The sequence below is a fragment of the Leptopilina boulardi genome, unplaced genomic scaffold, assembly GCF_019393585.1.
Source record: "Leptopilina boulardi isolate dan_hultmark-lab unplaced genomic scaffold, ZJU_Lbou_2.1 LbouV2_317, whole genome shotgun sequence".
Classification (NCBI taxonomy): Eukaryota; Metazoa; Arthropoda; class Insecta; order Hymenoptera; family Figitidae; genus Leptopilina; species Leptopilina boulardi.
In genome coordinates this window covers 587189-607048 of record NW_026137882.1, presented here as the reverse complement: position 1 = coordinate 607048, position 19860 = coordinate 587189, and the positions used below count along the sequence as shown (strand labels likewise).

The following is a 19860-nucleotide window of genomic DNA, read 5'->3' as shown; positions in this document are numbered from 1 at the left end:
CTCTTCTTCTGAAGTGTAATTTTCTTCTTCACTCATTATTGTTTTTTAATTGTATTCAATTTCTATACTTATACTCTCCATCAAGAGAAGACTGAAAGTCGATCAAATCGACTTGACTGCGTGCATTGAAACCTCTCGAAATAATTGATTTCACAACCACCCCTTTTTTTGAAACTGATTTTTTCAGATTACATGACTCACATAAACTAATAAAAATTGAACAAGCACTCCTGGGGATACGCCACTTTTTTATATACTCAACCATTCTCTGTCACCCTATTGAAAATCCCTGTACAAGAAAATGTACATGTTCAGCAGCTGAACTCGTACCAGTTCTGGTGCGGAAAATGTACATTTTCTTGTACAAGATCTTGTAGAGGGATTTTCAATAGGGCGACCACCATGACCAGTTTGGTTGTGTGCTTTTGTGAGTTTTAAAGAATAGTCTTTATAAGGGGTCATGTAGATCAAATCGTCACTTGCGGTATTGCGTTTTAAAATAATATTACTCTCAGTACCAATTCGAAGAATTTCGTATGTTTTTGAAAAATGATAAAAAGTAGCATTTTTTCAATTTCACTATTTAAAATTAAAATCACTTTTTCAATTTGTTTTCGATCCCACATTGTTTTATTTCCTTCTTCCGATATCATTTTTTCCTTCATTAATCTTTTGAACTGAATACGACGATCTACCTCTCTCTAAATTTGAATCAGCGGAAAATCGCTGATTGGGCAGCTATAAGTATGCACCTGATTCAAGCAGCGTATATACATTGATAATTAGCGCATATAAACTATTCCATCAGTGTATATACGCTGTTTGAATCAGCTGCAAATTAGCGACGTTTCGCTGATTCAAATTTAGAGAACGAACTGCTATCCATTTAAAAGAATTGATTTAAAAATCTAAACTTTGGTATAGAATGTTTCTGCTTCAACTACAATGTAACGATTGCGAATTAAAATTATCAATTTCTCACTAATTACAGTTTAAAAAATATGAATAAGTGTCTTATACTATAAGTGTTTGACGAAAACAAAAACAATAGACTAGAAAGTATTACAAATTAATTTATATTAATTATAATTATATAAATCCCAGTTATTAATTAATAAGTATTAAATAAATTGTTTTTAATGTATTAATTTATATTAATATATAAAATCCATATAATTTACATATAAATATATAGGTATGTTATTAATATATATGTAAATAAATGTAACATTATTGAAAAGGAAAACTTAACTAAATTTGATTACAACGATTGTTTAATTGTTGATGAAGTGAATCATGCTATTTTTTTCTAAATGACGAAGTGGCGGTGGACATTAAGCTAACTGTCGGACATAATAGACGATGTCGACGTGCATTCGTCCAACTGTCGACAGTAAGCTAACCGTATGGACATTTAGCTTCATGTCGGATTCGTCTAAGGGGCATCTTGCACCACCTGTGAGGTATCTTCTAAAAACTAGCAAAATGTTAAAAAAAATTTGAATCGATTTAACTATCATAGAAACTTTTGTTTTCAAGTGAAATTACGATTGTAATTACGTTTATTGAAATCGCAATCACATCGAAAGAACAGCAAACATTTTTCGAAAAATAGGCAAGACTAAATTTAGCACTTTTATCTGCAGAATGATTTTAATTCTACGCCGAAAAATCAGGAAAAATAATGCGTGTTAATGAACTTGCGTAAGGTTAGGCGTTCTGTGTAACTAACGCCAAATGTGATCAACACTCATAAATTCCTAGAAATATAAGAAATATCTCGTAAGGTGGTGCAACCAACCATACTGTCCCCTATATCTAACTTGTTTATCCGTTTTAAGCTCAAGTATCTCGGTATCTACCTTGACCAAAAACTGCATTGGCATCATCACACTGAGTATATAATTATGAGGAAGGCTAGAGTCAATATCTTTTTATTGGGTGTAGATCCCTTATGGATGCGCAATATTGAAGTGGGACGTCCAACTCACTTGGAAAGCCAGCTCCACATACTTTAAATATTTAGATACTCTTTTATCAGAATTGCAATGGGCCTATTACCCAGTCCCTATCCCAATACTTCTTTCAGAATCAGGATTTTTTTTCGCCACAATTAGCTAGAGCAGAGCAAGCTATTCAATTTATATCGTAATGTTAGCTTCGAACCCATGAGGATCGAAATTTTGTCGCGAAATAATTACGATAAATGGAGGATACAGACAAAATTATTTCCCCCTCCTAAAACCTAGCCATTTCAACCGATTGAGCTCAAACTTGGCATACATACGTATTTTCGCGAGTGGGTTAAAGAAAAATTATAGCGAATCCGATTGGAATTGAATTGAATATAGTTATATTCTAAAAATGCTAAGAAGCTGAAACTTGGTACACATATTTAATTTCACGAAAAATATAGCTAAACCCTTTGAACTTGACTTCAATATTCTTTCGACACATAAACTCAAAATTCTTTAACAATGTTTTAGCCAACCATCTCAAATTTTGTACATACAGGGTGTCCCATTTTAATCTATCAGGCGAAATAACTTTTAATCAGTTGATTTTACAAAAAAATGTTTCAGACAAAAGTTGTTGTGCTCAGAGGGGGACATCCAGTGACAAACTTGAATTTGACCTAAATTAGGACGTTTCATGGTCAACTCTTTTTTTTTAAATGGAACCACCTACTTTTTATGCCGGAAATCGATAGAGCAGGAAATTCCACGTCGAAATCGTTGATGCACTTTTTTTCGATAGATCGACCTATTTAGGACAAATAGGTCATTTAATTTTTATTGTATTAGGGGGAATAACTTTAAACTAATTAATTTCACAAAAATATGTTTCAGTCAAAAGTGGTTGTGGTTAAAGGGGAATATTCAGTGATGACCTTGAATTTGTCCTAAATGACCTAAATTAGGTCATTTCAATATCAACTCATTTTTTTAATGGAACCATCTACTTTTCATGTTATAAATTGGAAGAGCAGGAAATTCCACGTTAAAATCATCAAAGTACTTTTTTTGACAGGTCAACCTATTCAAGTTAAATAGGTCATAATCAATTTGACCTACAAGGCCTTGGTTAGGTCTAGTCTAGGTTAAATAATTTTTCATGAAGAAAGATCAAGTTTTTATGCAAGGAATCGTCAGGGCAAGAATTTTTATGTAAAAAACACTAATGTCATGTTTTTAGGTCAAATAGGTCATATTTAATTTCTTATTAAAATGTTTTTTGTATTAAAAGCATTTTATGCAGCTCTTGGCTAGTTTTTAGAAAACTACTCAGAACTCAGCACGTGAAGGTGGCTGCACATCGAGTTCCACCTTCTCCTCACCCAACCGACCTACCTTAACGAAGGAGTTTTTTTTGTATTTTTTTTGCAAAAAGTGAGTCACTAATTCAAATTAGTAAACATTTTTACTAATTTAGATTTAGAGAGTGACATTTTTATTAAATAGAAAAACTTAAAAAAAATTAAAAAATAAAATACAAAAAAAAACTCTTTCGTTAAGGTAGGTCGGTTGGGTGAGGAGGAGGTGGAACTCGATGTGCAGCCACCTTCACGTGGTGAGTTCTGAGTAGTTTTCTAAAAACTGGCCAAAAGTTGCATAAAATGCTTTTAATACAAAATACAGTTTAATAAGAAATTAAATATGACCTATTTGACCTAAAAACATGACTTTAGTGTTTTTTACATAAAAATTCTTGCCCTGACGATTCCTTGCATAAAAACTTGATCTTTCTTCATGAAAAATTATTTAACCTAGACTAGACCTAACCAAGGCCTTGTAGGTCAAATTGATTATGACCTATTTAACTTGAATAGGTTGACCTGTCAAAAAAAGTACTTTGATGATTTTAACGTGGAATTTCCTGCTCTTCCAATTTATAACATGAAAAGTAGATGGTTCCATTAAAAAAATGAGTTGATATTGAAATGACCTAATTTAGGTCATTTAGGACAAATTCAAGGTCATCACTGAATATTCCCCTTTAACCACAACCACTTTTGACTGAAACATATTTTTGTGAAATTAATTAGTTTAAAGTTATTCCCCCTAATACAATAAAAATTAAATGACCTATTTGTCCTAAATAGGTCGATCTATCGAAAAAAAGTGCATCAACGATTTCGACGTGGAATTTCCTGCTCTATCGATTTCCGGCATAAAAAGTAGGTGGTTCCATTTAAAAAAAAAGAGTTGACCATGAAATGTCCTAATTTAGTTTAGCCCTAGGGGTGAGTACTTTAACAACGAAGTATTGTTAGGTTTTTTCAAAAACTGTCGGAGAGGGAGGGGGTTGAATTATTTTAAAAAATTTAAACAGTGCTCTCTAAATTTAAATCAGCGAAACGTCGCTAATTTGCAGCTATAAGTATGCAGCTGATTCAAACAGCGTATATACACTAATGGAATAGTTTATATGCGCTAATTATCATTGTATATACGCTGCTTGAATCAGCTGCATACTTATAGCTGCCCATTCAGCGATTTTCCGCTGATTCAAATTTAGAAAGTGAATTTTTGAAGACTTGTAACTTTTAAACAGAAAGAAAAAAAAAATTTGTCCTGTATGTTTTCGAAAGGTTTTTTCCTGCTCTTTCGAACCCCTTTCTCATCCCACCATGTCTAATTCTTAAGTCAACCATTTTTATTTATTATTATTATTAACATTCATATTTTTACATTATGTTTATTTTACATACATATTTATATTTAATTAATACTTAACACAATTAAAACAAGTATACCTTGAATGAAAATTTTTCACGGTCCGAGGAACTGAACCCGGGTTGCGCGCACCAGAAGCAGTAACGTAGATCACTATGCCAACCTGACTCAATTGACGATTTTCAAAAACTCCTATATTTAAGTTTCATATCCATTTGGAGAGAAATATTTTCTTGGATCAAGAATACGGGATTTGTATTGAGTAAAAAATTCATTCAAAGCAAATGAATAAAACTTTTTGATTCAAGAAATGAAAATTCTTTAGACAATATTTTATTATTTTGCTTAAGAACATAATATTCTTGATTGAATACTTTTTGGTACTTCGGGAAAATAAAATATTGGGTTGCGATAATAACATATTTACTTCTGCCAAATACTAAATTCTTAATTCAAGAACTATGCGTTAATCAAGTTAAAACAAGTATTTACTTATATTAATATTCGCATTTTCTTGACTCAAGACTATATTAGCGCTGAATTAAATAAAAAATATTTTCAAGGAAACAAAAGAATGATTTCATTCAAGATTATATCACTATTTCAACTGAAAAAATAAATTATTTCATTTAAGATAATATAATATTATTTCTAGAAATTGAATGTTCTTGAAACAATATAATATGAAAATGCTTCAAGTATATTAAACACTTGGATTGATTAAAGTTTAATTCAAACAATATAAATTTTAATCAAGTTGAAACAAGTATCAACTTCTATTAATCTTTTCATTTTCTTGGATCAAGACTATGAGTATTAGATGAAGTAAAAAGTTGTTCCGAAGGAAACAACAAAACGATTTGACCCAAGAAAATAAATACTCAACGTAAATCACTTGACATGAGAAAATGATATTCTTGATTCAGTACTTTTTCGGTTCTTAACGCAGGTCAAACAGTTCGCTTGAAACAGTAAGATATACTTACTTGTATGAAACTCATATTTTTTTATTTCAAGAACATTGCTCAATGCTCAAAATTACTTGACTCAAGAAAATAAATTTCTTCCTATAAGAAAATATCGTCTTGTTTCAAGTAAAGTACCTCAAGGAAATGCATTTACTTGATTCAATTAACTTTTTTTCACTATATATGGACTATATTGAATTAGAAGAATTTTTATAAACAATTTCCATGTTAGCCAATTGTTTATTAACAATACACTTATCCAAAGTACTTCATATAGATCTCGTTGGATGCGAAATTATGTCAACATTTATTTAGTAACGTCAGAATTATAATAACTTTATTTGTTTATAAAATATATCATTTTTTATTAATCTTAATAGTTTATTATTTATATAAAAATTATAAATAATATATAAGCAGAATTGTATATTTCATAAACAAATAAAGTTATCGTAATTCTGACGTTACTAAATGAAAGTTGATATAATTCCGCATCCAACGAGATCTATATGAAGTACTTTGGATAAGTGTATTGTTAATAAACAATTGGTTAACATGGCAATTGTTTATAAAAAAATCCTTTAATCCAAAATAGTCCATATAGGGCTCGTTGGATGTGGAATTACGTCCACTTTCAATTAGTACCTTCAGAATTGCAATAACTCTATATATTTATGAAATATTTCATTTTTTTAACATTAATTAATTAATTAATATCTCGAAAATAACAAAAAAGGACATTTCAATATTTTTTATGGTAAAAATACACATTTTTAGCTTACAAAAAAAAAAATAAAATGGACCAAACTTAAAAAAAAAGTCAAAAATGTTTAATTTTTAAAAAAAGGGTTAAAATTTGAATTTTTTGAAAAAATTTTTGCACCGTTCGAAAGAGCAAGAAAAAACTTTTCGAAAACATACAGGACAAATTTTTTTCTTCTTTCTGTTTAAAAGTTACAAGTCTTCAAAAATCCACTGCGTTTAAATATTTCAAAAAACCTTAACCCTCTCCGACAGTTTTTGAAAAAACCTAACAATACATTGAGCCAGGACTATCAAACAATTTTTGATTACAACTTTTTTTTACATATTTTTTAAAAAACGTTTTGGGATAGTAATTTTATGATACTAAGGAACATTTTCAAGCAAAAAAAATTTTATTTTTTTGGAATTCTAAACCAGAAAGTCCCCTTAAAATAACTATACCAATTTGTGTCATAAATTTATGGATAATTTTGTATATGACTTTACGCGAATTCCTATACAGAGGTCTTGAAACTGAACTTATGTATTTTACTATGTGAAAATTTTCAGTAGGGGAATTAAAATCAAAAATTACATTTTTATAAAAATGTCACTTGCCGCAGATTTTCCGTTGTAGGGAAAATATTATTAACACAAAATTATAGTTGTCATGTACTTCACATGTTTTGTTTGCAAACAGGTTTAGTGATGTTTCGCATTACAATCATTTCCTTCTGAAGTAAGAGTTATTAAAAATTTGTAATTTTTGAATGTCTGTAGAAGGTGGAGATTTCGAAAATGGAAATAAAGGTGGAAACAAGGCTAAAAGAGTAAGGACAACCTTTACAGAAGAACAACTCTCCGTACTGCAAGCCAACTTTCAGCTTGATAGTAATCCTGATGGCCAAGACCTAGAAAGAATTGCACATGTGACAGGTTTAAGCAAAAGAGTGACACAAGTTTGGTTTCAAAATTCAAGAGCAAGGCAGAAAAAACATTTGCATACTGGAAAAATGAAAGGACATGGTACATGGACATTCTTTACAGAAAATATTCTCAAAAATTCACCTAATTAATTTAATAAATTTTATTTTACTTTTTATTCTACAGGCACTAAAATGTCAGTTTCATATATCTGAAGACGGGATATGAAGCCATTCATTTATTATACTCAATGAAAACGGTATCAATGTGTACCCTAAGCTGAAAATGTCCCTGTCACTAGATGTCTCAAATTGACGCGTTTGTGCCTTTTGAATAAATAGTACCATAAGCGACACGGGATAAAAGTCAGCTAAATTTGTTTAAGTTGACATTTGTACCACTCGTTTACGTCTGGGACGTTCTTGACTGACACTACTGCTAAAAACAAATGTCTGTCTTTGGCCCTTTGTTGCTAAGTATATTGTTTATACTTATAATACCATAAAAATTTCAAAATTTTGTTAAAATTATTATTTATTTACACACTGGTCTTCTAGTAAAAACAAATGCGACTAAAATGGATCCAAAATCCGTTACAATAGATTATATGTCCGAAAAAATCTAATTATAAGATTTTACTTGGTATTATATCACATCTGGTCCTAAAAAATATACGATTGTGCATAGGATCGTATATAGTTTCCCAAATAGGAATCCACGTGGGTTCCTTTGTAGAAGTCTATGTGAAAATTTTTAGTTCGGATGTGTTATAATACCATGTAAAATCTAATGATACAATTATTTCGGAAAAAGATCAGCCTGAATTTAAGTTTGTACGAATTTTTCAATAATACAGAAACATTATATTCAAAATGATTTTTGATCCATTTTAGTCACATTACGTTTTACTTGAGAACCGATGTGTATACTATTCATAATTTTATTATTTTTTATTCTTTGCAGCTCATCAGTCGCCTCCAAATTCAATATCATCTTCTGCAGACTTCAGTCGACACATCAATCTACATTTGACGTATTCTTTTCAACATCAGCAGCAGCCACCAAATCAGCATCAAGCTCAATTAAGTCCAACAACATGTAAGAGTCCAACGCCTTCTTTATACCAAAATCATGGTAAGTAAATTTATTAAGTTAGGCTTCCTTTTTTCTATAAGAAATAAAAGTTTCATAATTCGAATTGCAACCAACGTTATAATAGAACTAGCACGTTCTATTTCTAATATAATATAACCTCGCTCCAGTACGTTGGCTACTATAATAGATCCAATTTTCAAGTAATGTTTTATGCTTTTTAGCGCAATGAAATCATCTTTATCGTTAATGAAACTTTATATTGATAATATAAAGTCTAGTTTTATTCTATTTTTATTTTCATTAAAACTTGAAATATAAGATATTACACGGAGAAAATGTAATACCTATATATATATTTTTTAATAAAATTTACTAAAGGTACACACAATTTTGCGCTAAATTGTAAAAAAATCTGTACCAGAACCAAATTTCTCGTAATCCTCTCTCAAATCTGCTAAAACTACTTAAATATTTAAAACAATCTCTTTTCAGGAACGGAACACTCAATGGATGATATATCTCAAGACTCAATGATCTTATCGATGCCGAACGAAGCATGAGAACAAAATTAATTGTAATTACTTGCAAAATGAAATCTTTTTAAATGTGGCAAATAATTTAATATTTGGATAATAGCATATTGAGAAAATGTTTCATTAACTTACTGAAATGTGATAATATACATAATAATCTACTGATTTAAAGACTTTTACCTTTAATATTGATTTTGTTAATTAAAGGAATCAATCATTTTAATTAAACGACAACTTTTCTCGGTGCATTATAAATTATCTTCTAGTCTGAAAGTAATATCGTTTACTTAAAAAAATTAGTTGTTATGGTTTTGTCAGCAGAATTAATTAATTTGTTACTTTAATGGTATGTAATATATATTGTTATCGAATTACTAGAATTTATAAATTTTTAGAATTCTGTAGTCGAAAAACTTTTTATTAATGTTAATAATAATTAATGTAAAATTAGAATAATTGAATTTATTTGAAAATTGAGAACTTCAAAAGAATTCTTGACATGTATAGGTAGCTTATATAAGACTTTTCGAAATGTAAATAATGTAAACTAAACACAATGAAAATATATGTAAAGTGCATTTGACCATGTTAATTTTTACCACTGTTTTTATTCTTCTAGTTATAAATAAAAACTATGTATTAAAAGACCAATAAACTTAATAACTACAATACGTAAAACATAAAAGTAAAGAAGCATTTTATAATAATCTAATTGTATCTGTAATTGTCGTCACATACTTAAATTGCATATCATATAACACAAAAATAATTGCGGTACTTAATATTTAAATAATAATTAATAATATTTATATTTAACCAATATTCTTACTCATAATTTTAATACTTGCTTATTTGTCAATAATAAGAAATTTTGTAAGTCGGTTTTTGAAGTAAATTTTTTTGAGACCATATCAATACTTTGATATTAAGGAAGAATCCCAATGTGAACAGTCAAAAAATCGATTTTTTTGCATTCTTTTATAGTTTAGGGAATTAAAATTAATATTCCATAGGTGGTTCAGGTGAAACGTCCCTGGTTCACTAGAAATAACTAATCAAAGTAGGGTTTGTAAGTGCGCGCGCTATGGACTCTAACAAATAAATCTACGAATGTGTAAATCACCGACTTTAATGAAAATTGGTAAACAAGTAGTACTCGGAAAAAGTAATAGAAACGGATTTTTTGTATAGCTGCAATCATCCACTTTAATGGGATAGTTTTTTTATTAAACATTTAATGAAAAATTAATTTAATTTAATTTAAGATGTCTTTTTTTTCTTATTTTCGAGATATTAATTAATTAATTTTAATAAAAAATTAAATATTTCACAACTAAATAAAGTTATTGCAATTCTGAAGCTACCAATTGAAAGCTGACGTAATTCCGCATCCAACGAGCCCTATACGAAATATTTAGATTAGAGAATTTTTTTTTACAACACTTTGCATCAAAAACTCGACTAAATCGCTGTCTTTTACGCACTAGTGCTTAAAAGGAGGAGAAATCGTACTTTTACGCACACTTTCCCCTTCCATCACAGCAATTTAATCGAGTTTTTGGCTCAAAATGTTATAAAAAATTATGTAACTAGTTTTAAGCAAATCGAAGCAATTTTTAAAAATTCGTCCGCAACATTCGATCCGCCATTTTGAATTTTAAAAAACGGATTTCATATTCTTTGTAAAAGTTCATAATTTTTTGCTACTTAAAATAAACCACTTACATGATAATATAGTTTATTGTTATAAAATACATTAATATTACTTCAATATAATAAAGAAGTAATTTTAAGATTAATTACACGCGTATTCTACTTATCATTGGCTTTGCCCCTGAGGAACCTTTTCTATATATACAAATAAAGTTTAAAATTCAAATATTTCTGGACGTAAACAATAGGTGTCTATTTAATTAAATTTAATAAGTCACCCGAAAGTGAGATGTTTTGGGAAATATTTAAATACGCTGGAAAATCGGAAGATGATCGCAGCGGGAAGGAGGAACAACCAAGCCTTTTCTTTTACTTTGGCCTAGCAGAGTTCCAGACGTCTCAACCAATCCGGAGGAGCGCGCCACTTCCAGTCCGCCAGCTTTAGTCGAGAGCAAGCCAACGAGTGTGAGCTGAGAGGGAGGTCCTTACCAATATACTACAGTTCCAGACAGGTGTTGTAAGTATAATGCATATCTCTTGGTACGCTGTCTAGGCTCGAGAGTATGTATCAAGTATTAACGGTGTACGCTGTCCAGGCTACCGTAACCTTTCTTCTCTCTCTCACTCTAATGCACGCCGCCTAGGCTATTGGAGTTTCAGTCTTGGTATTTTCTCTCGTTGAATGCCGGACTCTGTCTAATTCGCGTGGTAGGAATAGGACCTTCCTTTCCTTCTTTCCTTTTTATGCTAAATTCCTCCCTTTTCTCTTAATGTACGCTGTCTAGGCTGTTAAGAGAATCGTAAATGTTCCATTTTAGAGTTCCCTTTCTTTAAGAAATTCTTTTTTTAGATGCATATGATCTAGAGCATATGTGCATCTATTTAACATATGAATCTGAGGGACCAGCCAGCTAAGCCCCCACTTAAGGATTCATCATATACTTCTTCATGCAAGTTTAATTACACCTCTGCATCCATAATTTCGCTTACGTATATATATATATATACATGTGTGTGTGCATGTATATTAGGAGATTAAATTCTCAACTCTTTAGATTGCAGGTTCAATAATACCTCTGCATCCATTTTTCAACTAATCTTTATTGCAAGTTCAATTATACCTCTGCCAACTCTTTTTATTTTTTCTTTTTGATTTTCGTTTAAATATGTAAAAATGTAATGAATTCGATTTTTTTTGTAATTAGAGAAATTTAGTAATAATAATCTACTTAAATAACTATTGTGGTATGTGAGATATATAAAGGAACTGAATTCACTCTAACACTAGACACATTTAACACACAACATACAAGTACATTTGTAGCGTGAATGGTGAGTGCTATATTCAATAAAAAATATATATGTATCTCATATTCTTTGTATTTTATTCAAGAAAAAACTCCTTGTGCCTCAAATTAAAATTTTTAAATTTTATATAATATCAAATTGATAAAAACGAACCGTAACAATTGGCGCCCAACGTGGGGCACAAGGTTAAATAAAATACAAAAAAAGGGGAAAATGTCTACATCTACAGCCCCTCGCAGAGGAAGAAGACGTAAGCAGAAAGATGATACCAATTCTGAACCTCCACTTAATCTTGAAGAATTTTTCAATGCCACCATCACTAAGGAAAAGGAAGGGGAAGTTACGAAAAAACCAGAACGTGCTGAGGATTATATTATTTCTAAACATTTAAGTAGTTTTCCAATAATTCCAAACCTTTTGCCTGGACAATCCATTCAGGATGAATTAAATGCATATGACTCTAGCGAGTTCATGAAGGAGTTAAGAAAAATGGAATCCAACATGGAAGTGATGCAAAAAGAGCAGCGAAAATTCAACGAATGGTTTGATGCAATTGACAATAAAGTAGAGAATTCCAAGATCCAATTACGAGAAGAAATGGAAGACTTAGAAATAAGAGTGAACAGTGACATGCGAAAGGAAACCAACGATTTAAGACACACTACTAACACAAGAATATCGTCGATAGAAAAAATTGTTAAAAAAGCTATTGAAGTGGAACACAATAATCAAGCTAAATTGATTCACTTAGGTGAGGAACAAATGAAGAATTTACAAGAAAAACAAGATTCAATGGAGGAACGACTGAGGATCTTCGAAGAATGCTTTTACTCTCCAAACCACAGTCACTATGAAATCAGTCCACTTAGATTTAATTGTAAAAATCCATTATACGCGGAGGGATCGTCACCCATGAAATTTTTGGAAGAATTAAAAAATTATTGGCTGATCATTAAACCAACAAAATTAGATGTACCTTATACGCTAAATAACTGCTTAAAAGGAGCAGCAAAGGATTGGTGGGATCTAGTTAAAGCGCCCGACGATGGATTACAAGAATTCATGGATAAATTTAAAAGAAGATACTGGGGAGACAACATCCAACACGAAATTAGAACTAGACTAGAATTTGGACACTATCGTTCTTCAGAAGATTCTTCTATGACCAGTTATACCCTTGAATTATTTAGAGAAGTTAAGTATTTAGACCCACCTCTATCTATATTAGAAACCATAAGGAAATTATCCCGACATTTCAATGATGATGTGAGAAATTGCGTATTGAGTAGATCCATAAATAATCTACAAGATTTTTTAGAAATCATTGAAACCTTTGATAAGGCAGGACCCATCAATTCTAAAAGAAGAGATAATCCAGAACATAAAACCAACCCGGAGAATTGGAGGAGTCGGAAAGCTGAACCGGACAAAACCCCTGCATTAAAGAGGGGCTCGAGACAAGAAAATTGGAGGAGTAATGACAGAATCAAACCTAATCCTAATAAAAATACAAGAAAAATTCAAAGTATTGAATTGGAAGAAGAAAAAGAAGAAGTATCTCTTACCGATCAGGAAAACTGAACCATCCCGTGCCACAAAATTCCTCCACGAAAAATGTGTGCACGGGGCAAACCGAGTTTATAATTAATACTTTTAAATGGAGAGAGGAATTCCTAGAAGAAAATATAAAAACTAAAATAAGAGCAAGATGTCCTAAAATAAAAATCCTTATACAAGAAACCTCTATTGATGCGCTTGTGGATAGTGGTAGCCAGATCTAATGCATCTCCGAAGAATTTATAAAAAGAAATACATCTAAATTTAAATCATGTCAAATTTTGCCATTGGTTAATGTTAGTGCCGTGGGTGCTACCGGCGGTAGACCCATCAAAATAAAGCAACAAATATACACTAAATTAAAAATAGGAGATCATACTTTTGATCAAATCTTATTCATCATACCAAATCTGACTCAAGAATGTATTTTAGGAATTGACTTTTTAAAGGAACAAAAAAGCACAATAAATCTCGACACTGATGCTATAACACTTTCCAAGGATAACATTGAGATACCCATTCCATTAATTATAGATGATGCAGATGAGGAAGAAGAAATGATGCTGGAACCCAAGAAGATAAATTCATTAATCCATGGAGATGAGATGAAACTTACTAAGGACGCTGTCACCTCTATAATAGATGAAAATCCCCTTATTCATCCAGACATGCGTCAAAACTATAAGAACTTAATATGGAAATATAAGGATATATTCAATAAAAAACCTGGTAGAATATCCTGCTATCATCATAAGCTAAAAATTAAAGAAGGAGAAATACTAAAATCACGATCCTATCCCTTACCAATTAAATATGAAAAGGAAACAGGGGAAGGACTACAACAAATGATTGATTGGAATATCATCAGTCGTGCAGATAGTTCTATTGTCAACCCCTTAGTACCAGTATTCAAAAAGGATGGAAAAATACGACTTTGTTTAGATGCAAGAAATCTTAATTCGGCTTTAGAAGAGGACCATGAAGGAACTGAGAAAATTGAAACTTTATTACAACGTTGCAGTGGTAAAAAATATTTTTCACACTTAGATTTGAATATGAGCTTTTGGCAAATTCCATTATCAGAAGAATCCAAAAAATATACCGCTTTTTTACATAAAGGAAAGTGTTACCAACACAATGTTACTCCCTTTGGACTAAAAACCAGTACAGCTGCTCTAGTTAGAGGATTGGATAAGGTTCTAGCCAATTTAATGCATTGTGTTATAACATACGTTGATGATATATTAATGGCATCAAAAACTGAGGAGGAGCATTTAAGAGACCTAGAAAACATCTTCAGAAGATTGCAAGAACATAATATAACTCTAAACTTCTCCAAATGTGAATTTAAGAAGGCAGAAACCAATTTCTTAGGGCATATTATATCACCCGAGGGAATTAAACAAGATCCTAAAAAAATCCAAGCTATCAAAGATTTTCTTACTCCCACAAACAAGAAACAATTACAAGGTTTCTTAGGAGTTATTAATTTTAACTCAAAGTTCAGTCATGAAGTATCCAAAGAAGTCCAACCCCTACTCGATCTACTAAAAAAAGGACATAAATGGAATTGGACTAAAATCCATGAAGAAGCTTTTGAAAAAGTCAAAAATCTTTTTAAGGAAAAAATCTTGTTACACTTTCCCGATTTGAATAAACCATTCTACCTTCAAACTGATGCTAGTGATTATGCATTAGGAGTAATTATCTATCAACTCAATGAAGAAGGAGAGCCATGCATCATCACTTGTGCGAGTCGAACTCTTAGAGCAGCAGAGATATCATATAATACAACGGAAAAGGAATTATTAACCTTAGTTTGGACCCTTGGAAGACATCGAGATTTATTAATGGGAAATAAAATCATTCATAGAACTGACCATGCTGCCTTAAAGTTCTTACAATCCTGTAAATGGCTTAGTGGAAGATTAATGCGATGGACTCTGGCGATACAAGATTATAATATACATGTTGAATATTGCCCAGGAAAGATCAATATAGCAGCCGACGCTTTAAGCAGATATACTCGGAATCCTGAAACATTGCAGTATAATAAGGAAAAAAGAATATGCTTGTATCCGTTAGCTAAAAATCTAACAAAAGCCTTTAAGGAAGAGTTCCTAAAGTTAAAAGAATACCAGAGTGAAGATCCTAAACTAAAAACCATCATACACAAGAAAATAGACAATGTAAAGTATACTATTATCAATAAATTACTATATAAAAATTGTAGGGGTATCTGGAAATTATACTTACCTGTCCAACTAATTGATCCTTTGATAAAACGATGTCACGAAACATATGCCCATATTAGAGCAAAGAAATGCCAATTCATGTTAACAGAAGATTTTAATATTCCTAACCTATTAAGAAAAATCAAACGTTATACCAAATCCTGCGATACATGTCAACGAAATAAAATTGCCAATTCAAAATTTATCATACCCACAGAAGTCATAAGTGTAAATAAACCCAATGAAGTAATCTTTATAGACTATTACGGTCCTTTACCAACTGGCAGATTAGAAAATAGGTATATTTTAGTCGTTTTAGATGGATTTACCAAGTTTGTCAAATTATATCCTTTGAGAAAACAAACCACAGAGGCCACTATTAAAAAATTAAGCCTAGATTACTTTCCAAACTATGGCAAGCCATTAAGAATAGTTACCGATCATGGTACACAATTCACTAATAATACATGGAAGAAAAAGTTAAATTCTGAAAGAATATCTCATACCCTAACTTCCATAAGACATCCTCAATCCAACATGGTAGAAGGAACAAATCGCGAGATATCCAAATTCCTAAGAATCCTGCTTAAAGATCTTAAACATACTAATTGGTATGAAAAGCTTCCAATGATAGAAAAGATATTAAACGAAATACACCATGATACCACCAATTATACTCCTATGGAGTTACATTTAGGACAAAAACCTACAAGATTCTGGGAATCCCTAATTCCTAGAAACATTAATCCTTCCTTTACTATTAGAGAACAAAAATTACTACTTTGTAGAGAAAATTTTAGACAAAGAAAAAGGGCAAATGATACAAAAAACAATAATTTAAATACTCTTCCACCTTATAAGATCAATGACATGGTATTGCTAAAAGCATTTAATTTATCTGATAAATTCTTAAAAAGGAGCGCAAAGTTCATGTCAATATATGAAGGTCCTTATATAATTTCTAAAGTCATTAACAAAACTACTTGTATTCTTTCTTATCCTAATGTAAATAAAATCAGAGGGAAATTTCACTATCAAGATCTAAAAGTTTACAATTCTAATGAAAGAGGGGAAAAGAAAATAAATCATATACATGTTACAGATGGATGCATCCACTCAGACAGCCTCGAGCCATTATCCAGATAGAAGAGATATGTGGATACAAGCTAGTCTAGTAAAACCCTTCTGTACAAGTATTAAAATAGGCGAACACAACATTAAAATGGTTACTCCCCGAACTCTATCTAATAAAAGGAAACACCCAAGGAAGAAACACATGAGTGTCTCCTTGGCCACTACCACCTCCTTATTGTCCACTTCTAAGCTGGAAACCAAAGATGTTGGCACGGAACCCTTGGATTCTAAAGGTTTCAAGGAAGCATTGGAAAAAATAAGAGCCTTGATTATCAAAAAACTACCCAAAGGGTATCCAATATCTCTATCAAAACCAAAAAGAAAAAACAAAATTAATCCTGTCAACCTACCTATGATTCTAGCCTTATACAAAAAGGAAAAAATGATGAAAAATAATAATCCTACTCCATCTAATCCCAAACTTCAAAATAGCAATCCTGAAGATAATGATAATCTAGTTCTGAATCTATCAGAAGGAGAAAAGGAAGAAATAGATAATATGATTCTTGATGTTAATAATAATTTAAATAAATAAGTCTTAGTCTTTAATATTCATTTTCTTTTATCCCATATCTTGGATTCAATGAAAATAAGGGGGGCTATGTAAGGGTTCATAATTAATAAGTCAAAAAATTAATTAAAAATTAATTATTTATTAATTTAATAAGTCACCCGAAAGTGAGATGTTTTGGGAAATATTTAAATACGCTGGAAAATCGGAAGATGATCGCAGCGGGAAGGAGGAACAACCAAGCCTTTTCTTTTACTTTGGCCTAGCAGAGTTCCAGACGTCTCAACCAATCCGGAGGAGCGCGCCACTTCCAGTCCGCCAGCTTTAGTCGAGAGCAAGCCAACGAGTGTGAGCTGAGAGGGAGGTCCTTACCAATATACTACAGTTCCAGACAGGTGTTGTAAGTATAATGCATATCTCTTGGTACGCTGTCTAGGCTCGAGAGTATGTATCAAGTATTAACGGTGTACGCTGTCCAGGCTACCGTAACCTTTCTTCTCTCTCTCACTCTAATGCACGCCGCCTAGGCTATTGGAGTTTCAGTCTTGGTATTTTCTCTCGTTGAATGCCGGACTCTGTCTAATTCGCGTGGTAGGAATAGGACCTTCCTTTCCTTCTTTCCTTTTTATGCTAAATTCCTCCCTTTTCTCTTAATGTACGCTGTCTAGGCTGTTAAGAGAATCGTAAATGTTCCATTTTAGAGTTCCCTTTCTTTAAGAAATTCTTTTTTTAGATGCATATGATCTAGAGCATATGTGCATCTATTTAACATATGAATCTGAGGGACCAGCCAGCTAAGCCCCCACTTAAGGATTCATCATATACTTCTTCATGCAAGTTTAATTACACCTCTGCATCCATAATTTCGCTTACGTATATATATATATATATATATATATATGTGTGTGCATGTATATTAGGAGATTAAATTCTCAACTCTTTAGATTGCAGGTTCAATAATACCTCTGCATCCATTTTTCAACTAATCTTTATTGCAAGTTCAATTATACCTCTGCCAACTCTTTTTATTTTTTCTTTTTGATTTTCGTTTAAATATGTAAAAATGTAATGAATTCGATTTTTTTTGTAATTAGAGAAATTTAGTAATAATAATCTACTTAAATAACTATTGTGGTATGTGAGATATATAAAGGAACTGAATTCACTCTAACACTAGACACATTTAACACACAACATACAAGTACATTTGTAGCGTGAATGGTGAGTGCTATATTCAATAAAAAATATATATGTATCTCATATTCTTTGTATTTTATTCAAGAAAAAACTCCTTGTGCCTCAAATTAAAATTTTTAAATTTTATATAATATCAAATTGATAAAAACGAACCGTAACATCTTAATCAGCGACACCAAAAACCCCCATTAGAACCCAATGTATTATGTTATGAAAACATTAAACGCGTTTTTCTCAAAATCACTTTTTTCAATCTGGTGCACGGCTTTTCTCGAAATCTACCGAATCGATTTTAAAAAACCAAATATCATTCGATTTATTATTTAAAAACTAGAGAACAAAAAAACCTTTAAAATTTCATGACAAATTTCTACCTCCTGTTTTTTATACAGGGGTAAATTGCCCCAAAAATATGGCGTTTTGGCAAAAAGTGTACATAAAAATTTATAAGATGTTTTTTTATTCATAATATAATTTTCTAAGTTTCTTAACCTACAAACAGAATGTTTGATGTTAGCATTTATATCAATAATTTCCAATTCTAAAATTTTAATTCTGAAATGTAATAGATGATTCTCAAGCTTTTTGACAGTTTTCGGAGAAAAAAAATGTAAATTAAAATTTGTGTTATTAATGATATTGTTAGGAAGTAAATTTTTATATTTATTATTTTAAAAAATTGTTTGTTTAGGTTTATTATCTAGAACAAACCTTTATGAAGAGATTTCCATTTGGATTTTGAATTTATAATACTGGTTGTCTGGAATCAAGTACACCAAAAAAGGTACCTCCTTTTGAAGGCGCCACCTACAGCAATTAAATTGAACTAAATACACTGAAACATTTTTAAAAATTTCTTTCTACATAATGTACAACAATATGTCCAAAAAGAATTTTTGCAGTTTCTTTAACACTTTTCTTACAATAAAAGTTTTAAAATGTGTCTTTTTTGTCAATTCTAAACTAGAAAGTTCTCTTAACAAAAAACCATTGTAGTTTTATTAGGGGAGAGTGGGAAGTTGTGTCTCATGGGGAGTCGTGTTCCACATTAATTTTATTATTATGGCAATTAATATGACTAATTTTAACTATTGACATAGTCTGTTCTTGTTAAGAACTAACTTTTTAAGTGGTACCTGTCATTTTTGTTTTATGTAATTTAAATATTGTTCTTTAGTGAGATGAGATTCACTGCAAATGAAATAAATTACCCAGTTAAATTCAATTACACTGGTGTACTCCAAAAATGATTCAAGAATCGGACCATGATATTCTGATAGATTTTTTTATCGATGAACACGAATCTGACCTCAAAAAGTGCCCATC

General features: G+C 31.0%; 1 protein-coding gene across 2 annotated transcripts in view; it reads left to right on the top strand.

The window, feature by feature from the left end:
• LOC127284040 (LIM/homeobox protein Awh-like) overlaps positions 1-9549 on the top strand; it is a 59422-nt gene extending 49873 nt beyond the window's left edge. Inside the window, exons 4-6 of one of the 2 annotated variants that reach the window (XR_007843428.1) lie at positions 7169-7414; positions 7499-7762; positions 8276-8305. Coding sequence is in view for 1 of the 2 variants with exons in the window: in XM_051309321.1 (XP_051165278.1) it covers positions 7169-7414; positions 8276-8446; positions 8900-8967 (485 nt within the window). In the remaining variant the exon portion in view is untranslated. Of the gene's footprint in view, positions 1-7168; positions 7415-7498; positions 7763-8275; positions 8447-8899 lie in introns of those variants that run through there. The other variant, XM_051309321.1, reaches the window with a different exon arrangement.
• Positions 9550-19860: the final 10311 nt, after the last annotated feature.